Here is a 7615-nt window from a genome sequence, read left to right on the forward strand (position 1 = left end):
AGAGTGCTGAAGGTTGAAGCGAAACCACTTCAGTTCTGATCACAGGTTCTATGAAAAGTAGCAACTGTAATTCGAAAACATATGAAAACAATCCTTCCTACTTCAACAAAATATACACATTTTAACAGATAGGAAATTTTGGGTGCAGCTACATCATGTTGATTTTTTGCAGTAACATCTTCCATTAATTCCACTGTGTGGCTTGAGAATACTCTTCCCTTTTTAACCATTTTTCAGTAAATGGTGTAGTTTTTCAACCAATATATGTAAAGTGAGAGTGATGGCAGGGAAGGAAGACAAATAGTTTTGTACTTGATTAAAAACCTTGTTTTTCAACTTCTTAAAGGCTTCAGTATTATGTAGATTTGATACCAAGTGTTAGAGTACATGATAAATAAAAAACACATTTTCAGCAATTCAGTAACTCTGAATTAATCAGAGGACTGTTTCAAGAATTGACAACATAATTCCTAAATACAGTCTGAAAGCATCTGAAAATGTATATCTACTCATCATTTTCATTCAAGCATATATATTATGTTTCATTTGAAAATGTGACAAAGGATTTCTTTTTTTGTTCCATTTCAGGCAGTGAGTACAGATCCTGTTCCAGTGAAGCTACACTATGATAAATCACATGATCAAGTCTGGGTGCTGAGCTGGGGAAACATGGAAAAGAATTCACCAACTTTGCAGGTGAGGTGATCACAATGATTATATGTGAGGAAATACAGACAGGTTGAACCTTTGTGTAATTGCAATGTGTTGCATATTTTCCTTTAGGCATTATTACCATGACCCCAGCAAGGGCAGAGAAATTATTTCAGGTAACCAGAAAACAAGCCAAACAACTGACCTCATACAAAAGTTAATGATTATTTTCAAGACCCTTAGTCTGAACTGGCAATGGCAAATTGATAGAAGGATAAGGAATGTAGCTGAAAACAGCAGCATGTTCTGTATTACCAGTCTTTTGAGAGCAAACTGTTGCTGTTCTTGATATTTCTGTCCCTAATTAGAGGATAAACTGGACTTTAGGCATACTTCCATTTCATAAAAGTCATATGGACGTTCTGGACAATATATTAAAGCTCTGTCTTTATTGGGTTTTTTTCACATGAAAGATATTAAAAATCTTGATTTTTACTGTACCTTGGAGAAGTGACAGACCTAGGGACAGTCACTAAAGCAACATCTCAGGAAGCTGTACTTACCTTTATACTTTTTTATTAATTTCTGTTCCTTATTTATAGAAATCCCCTGAGACTATGATGATCAGCCTTATATCATAATTTAAAAATTCATTTTTCTTCTAATTTGTTTTCCTTTTCTTCAGAAGTTAATTAAATCCTTGTGTATTTAATATATACTTATATATAAGAAAAAGAATAAGAGGAATTTTAAAAGCAAAATTAGTAACATTTGAAATCACCTTTTCAACACCCACAGACCCTTAATTTTGGGAGTGCAAGGTAATCTGTGGAAGTTTAGTAACCACTCCTCCCCAGAACTGATAAATGAGTCAGTCTTACTATATTTTAAAGCGGCTGATCATCCTCACCCTCATTGTTAATTACAGTATAGATAGTAGATTGTCTCCTTTTCCAAAAAAAATAAATCCATTCTTAAAGGCATATATGTGAAAAGCATAGTGGCTATTATATGGAATTGTCTTTTATTTACCCATAAACATTTGCTTCAGAAAAGGTCCAAGATATTGGGATTTGAATGAAATTGGCTCATAACAATTTAAGGAGTATTTAAACTCAGTCCAGCTTGCTCTTCTGAAATATGTCTGTGCTATGCTGAATTATCTCATGATTGATGAGAATTGGGAGTATGCATAGCCATATGTTCCAGTGGATTTGTTGATAGCATCTTTTCACTCTGGCTGAAGTGCTTAAAAATTTAATCTCACTCTAAGAGTTAGTGTAAGTAAAAAGATAAACAAAACCTTAGTTTAAGCTAAGAACTGTTAAGGGCTTTAGTAGTGTAAATTAATAAATATGGATTCGAGATTAATAAAAAAAGATGAAGGGGAAAAATAAGTATGAAGACTAAGTGTTTCAGTATGTAATAGTTCTCTGAAATCTGTAACTATTATTTGCACTCCTTTTCTTGGTAACGTGGTAAAGACAACACAAGAGAACACAGAGGCAATACTGTATTCATTCATTTGGATTGAGATTTGATTTTTGAAGAATACTTGTATACTTTATGCTGATGTTACTTTGTGCAGGTGATAACGCAAGCCAGTGGGAGTGTTTCCCATCACACAATCCATACTCAGCCCGTGGGGAAGCAGTTTGACAGAGTGGATGACTTTTTCATTCCAGCCACAACCCTTATCATTACCCACGTGCGGTAAGTTTGTCTGAATGTGGGGAGTGTTGGGTTGTCTTTGTGCTCATCCCATGAACAGTTCTGGCTGTGACAGAACTGAACAATTTGATCAGCTGGATTTTAAAAGACATGGAACACAGAAAGAGAAGCTGAGGAAAAGAGGACAACACTTAACACAGGCATAAAGCAGAACTCTCCCCATGACCTCTTAGAGGAAAATCTATTTTTCTTTTTCAAAATACACTAGTAAGAATGTGATATATAATTTTCTTTCCATGTTTTTTTTCTGTAGCATTTCTACCTCTAGGTATTGAATAATTCTGCAATCTAGGATTTTTTCATCTGAGTATTGCATTAATGTGTATTAGAAGTTTGTATGTTTAGAACTTCTAAGTTTTTTTGCAAGCTGACGTAGATCCATTTTGCCTCAAAATAGCTCTGCCAACAATTATCCATTATTTATTCTAATATGCCAAGTTTCTATAGGAATATCTTCATTAGATAATCTTGACTGTCATCATTCTGTTCTAGCAAAATTCTCAAATTACAAGTGTAAATAGGCATCTCCATTAAAAAAGATAAAATTTCTGATGGTAGTGAGTGGTATTCTTTTAAATGTGAAAGCATGCAATTTAGGATGATTTTACAATTGATTTTAGAATTCACTCTGTATGTGCCTGGGAAGAATCTAGTCTTCTGTATCAAGGAACATTTGGCTTCTTCTAAAGACATTGTTGATGAGAGATATTTTTTTTATTTCCTACAAAACTCTAAACTAACAAGTAAGTTAGCAATCAACCCTATTCAATTTAAAAAGAAATTATAGATAGATGTATAGATTAATATATCTGAATAATAAATTGACTCTAAGTACCATAATTACTAGATTTCTTGAACTGACTAGGCAAATTCCTGTTGTGTCCCTGAAGTAATCTGTAGTCCTCACATTCAGCCTTAGAAAAACATTGAATATTTCTGCAGTATTTGGGACAGATATGTGTTGTGAGGACAAAAGTTACTGTTTCATAAACTAGCAGGTACTAGAGGCACTGCCCAAACAGAACTGACATTAAGATACTTTCATGTTCAAGTAAATAGGAAAATAAAACCATGGATAGGGATAAACATCATACTAGGAGGGGAATCAGGACTGCGAAAAGAAAAATAGGGCCAGTCAAACTCTAGTGTTGGATTTGCCTCATCTAACTCAAACCATTTTAGGTTGATATTTTGCCCAAATGGGTCAAGTAGGCTCTTCCTGCTTTGCATGTTATCTTCAGCTGCTGAGTCATTTCATGTGTCCTGTACTCCTCAACAGAAAATAGAATGAAAGAATAAAAGAAAACACACAAGAATAAAAAAGGGGTATGAAATCAATTGAACGTTGAAAGAATAAAATTTGATAAGTGCCTGCAGATATATAATAAATATGTACATCAATTCAGGCCTAGTAAAGTTTTTTTGTTTGTTTGTTTGTTGTTTGTTTTTTGGTTGGGTTTTGTTTGTTTGTTTGTTTGTTTTCCTTTTTTTTAATATTCACATGCCAGATAAAATTGCCAAAGTGCCAAAAGAAAATTCCTGGTATGGCAAAAAAGACTGCAGTAGTTTGTCCACTGCTAAACCCATAGATTTGGAGGGTTTAATGAACAAAATCAATCTGGTTTTATCAAATAATGAGCTTAAGGCAAATGCTATTAATTCTGAGTGCATTTTCTAAAAAGAAAATTTAAAAAACACTACGCAGACAAATACAGTGCTTTTCTCTCAATGTATGCTTCAAGAGCTGTTTATGTTAATCAGTTGTTGAAGAATTTGTCTTCCATAACGTCTGGCCTGCAAGTACCTTGCTTTTTTTGTTTAAATTAGAATGCAATATATGAACAATGTTAGAGGAAAGATTTAAAATTAACTGTATTCATCAAATTAGTAGTGATGTAGAAAATCCCAGTCTATTAAAGTTACTATGACCAGTCAACAAAAAAGCCCCACTCAATCGCAGCATGTGTTTCTTAAGGCTGTTAGGCAGCAAACATAAAGCTTGAGTTTATTATTCTTGTGAGTGTATAACAAGCAGGGGAGCAATTTATGAGTATGAATTGCAAAAAAACAGCTAAGAGGGAAATAAGCCCACTGGCTGAGTTGGCTGGTACAGTTAATTGCCCAAGGGCCCTATTTATTCTTCGTCAGAAATCAGCTCCCTTTGGCCATGCAACACCAGCCCCTTTCAGAAAAATGAAAACTTTCTCTAGCTAGGTGCATTTGTCACTTGTAAACTAAAATTTTGAATGATGAGGCAGAAGACAGTATGCATGGCTTACCAAATTAGCATCCAGAACTAAATACACTGTCCAAAAAAAGGCAATTCTAAGCAAAAAAAACCCCACATATCACTTAAAAGAATTAAATAAGTTTCCTAACAGCTAGCACAAACCATCTGATACCATCTGCAGTGTATTACTATATACAGCATATTCTGTCCAATAGGTTGGCTTGTTAACACATAGGAACAGAAGTAAAGGCAAATAATTTAAAGCCGTAGTGAGCAATTTTTTTAAATTTTTAATAATAGCTAAAGTGGTAATTGCTACTAGTATGTGTATAAGTATTTAAAACTTGTTGAAAAATTATTTAAGTGGTGGAACTGTAATTTGATTTACCTAGGTCAGTTATTTTTATATATGAAAATCCAAATGGGCTGCTCATTATTAGAAAAGAAAATTCTACACATTTTAATGCTATTTTAGGCAGCAGATAATTTAGGACACACTACCTCCAGATTGGACATTTGAAGAGATACCATAAATTTTGGTGTCAGGTAAACAGTAATTAATTCCAAGGAAAAAAAATGTTTTTCTGTATTTTTCCTACCACTGACTGAGTTATTTTTTTCTTGTACTTACACAGCAGGAGTCAGGGCAAATAACCTTTTGGTTATTTGGTTTATAACCAGCAGGCATAACATTCATTCATGCTGTGAACAACTGTGATGCACCATCAAAACATCAACTAACCACACTAAGTAGGCATGAGCCAAAAGAAGTGCAGGAAGAATAGATGAATTTATTGTCTTTAAACTTCATTTTATAATTGGTGGATAATTGATATGTGTACAGAAGAGGACAAGAAAAGAAACTTTATCATTTTGGGGAGAAAAATGTGGTAGGTTCAGTACCACCAGTTAGTTTTGGCATGTTAGGAAGGTATCTTCGTCTTTTTTATGTTCCAGTAATACTATTTCCTTACACTCAAACACCATTAGGAATCAAGCAATGTTTTGTCTGTAATCCTTTTGTATCTGCATTTTTAAAGATATATATGTGTGTGTGTATGTATATATTTATAAGGAAAAGAAAATATCTCTTTGTTTTAGTAAAACTACTAATTATCACCCTAATAATATCTAGAGCAGCCCCACTGATGTTTCCAGATAGCAAGTTCATGGTTCTATAGAGAGTCTCAGTTGCAGACAGATGTGGTTGACATCCCATTATAGAGGTGACTTAATTCTAGATTTTCCTGGTTTGTTTTTTGGTTTTTGTTTTTTTTTTTTTTTTGACAAGACTAGTTTACCTGCTGACTCTAAGGGAGGAATTGCATCATGCCTTTGAGCATTCCTTCATGATGGAAATAAATTTTCTTCTTTTTCTCACTAAACAAGCTCAGAATTTAGAGAAAGTCAGTTTCCCATGAGTTTTCATCACTTTCTTGTGCCAGCTGGTTGTAGGGCAATGCACAACAGATCTTAATCTTAGAAAAAGAGGCTATGGCACAAAACAGTAAAACTTATTGCTAGAAAGAACAGTGGAAGAAGTTTGTTCAGTCTTGCAGTTGGAAATCTAAAGATTTTGAAGAGAAGAAATGATATATTTATCTTGCCTATCTTGAAAAGCAGCCCATGCTGCTGATATTATTGGCTGTGCACTCACTGTCAATATACTTTGAATTATACCAAGAGAATGAATGAATGATGTAAAGCTGATTTTCATGCACACTTTCATACCCATATTTTCAGTACACACAGCTTGAAAAAGTCTCCCCTTCCCCCCAGTTCTGTTTAAAAATTACCAAACACCAGGGCCACAAAAGTAGGTAGTATGAGATCTATTAAGCTGTAATAAATAGTACAAATGCCAAGGTGTTTTTCTTCAGCTCTTTCTGAAGACTTTTCATTCTGTAGATGCACCTTATAAGAATGGAATATATGTTTTCAATATTTGTCCTTATACATTTAATAAGAAGAAAATTTTATTCAGTGAGCTATTTCTGTTCCAAAGCAATTCAGGACAACCAACGATCTTGTCCTTAATTGTCCGCTAATACCACTCCTTATCATAAAAATAGACTTTTGCAGTTAGTATGTGGGATGGTTGCAGAAAGATGACTTGTACAATACTTACGAAAATATATTCTTGGAAGCCTAAGGAGCAAAAGGGCTTATTATTTGAGCTCCAGTGTTCATAAATCGAAGTGAACAAAAGATAATTGGAATAAATTAAGGTCTTTCACTACACTGCAAAATGTTTCAAAAGCAGAATTAAATGAACTCGCTTTAATGGAGTAACTCCAAGTTTTTAGATGTTTTAATCTTTGAGCAGTGTTTTAAATGTCATACTGTTACCTGACCTAACAAGTGGAAAAATGAACAATCAACTCACTGGTGAGATGGCTCAGGCTCTGAGTAGATTTAACATGTTCTGTTTGAGTTTTTTCTCTCTTTTATGCTTCTGTTGTGTACGGTAATAGGGGAAGCAGTCTTTCTAAAATAACACTTATTCATGTGCACAAAACAATCCAAAAACTAAGTTTTTCTTTAAGAGGTAATTGGAATGTGCTGCCAATGCATTCCTGTGAACCTTCTTAAATGAAACCCATGTGGAGCAGTGAGTCAGTACATTCACATTTCATTCCAGAGTTTAAGCCCCTACAGAGGTGTGAAGTAGCTGACAGGGTGTGAGAGCATTTTCACTGTTTCTATGCAAATAATCAAGCAGAAGATATTATTTCTGTTGCAAAAATCCTACATAATCAGAAAAAGCTTTCTATTCAGTAGTTACTGAGTGAAACAATGGAAGCAGTACATGCTAAGTCAGCTCTAGATGAAATATTAACAAAAGAAATACAATTAATGTAGGGGTTGAATTTTTCACATAGTATGATTTAGTGTGAAGATAAGGGACAAGTTCTTATTTTACAAATTCAGTTCAACAATGCACATTAGGGGAGAAAAAATTTTGAGCCAGTTCTTAGTCATCAAGCTATAAGCCTATAATGA

At 33.9% G+C, this 7615-nt stretch overlaps 1 protein-coding gene across 2 annotated transcripts in view; it reads left to right on the plus strand.

Moving 5' to 3' along the window:
- The window catches only part of FSTL5 (follistatin like 5), a 268544-nt gene that overhangs the window by 239674 nt on the left and 21255 nt on the right, over positions 1-7615 (plus strand). For both annotated transcript variants that reach the window (XM_005415567.2, XM_031066443.1), the window contains 2 exons: positions 589-696; positions 2240-2364. In XM_005415567.2, the coding sequence (XP_005415624.1) occupies positions 589-696; positions 2240-2364 (233 nt within the window). The remainder of the gene's footprint in view (positions 1-588; positions 697-2239; positions 2365-7615) is intronic.

This window comes from Geospiza fortis, unplaced genomic scaffold (genome assembly GCF_000277835.1).
Source record: "Geospiza fortis unplaced genomic scaffold, GeoFor_1.0 scaffold40, whole genome shotgun sequence".
Taxonomy (NCBI): Eukaryota; Metazoa; Chordata; class Aves; order Passeriformes; family Thraupidae; genus Geospiza; species Geospiza fortis.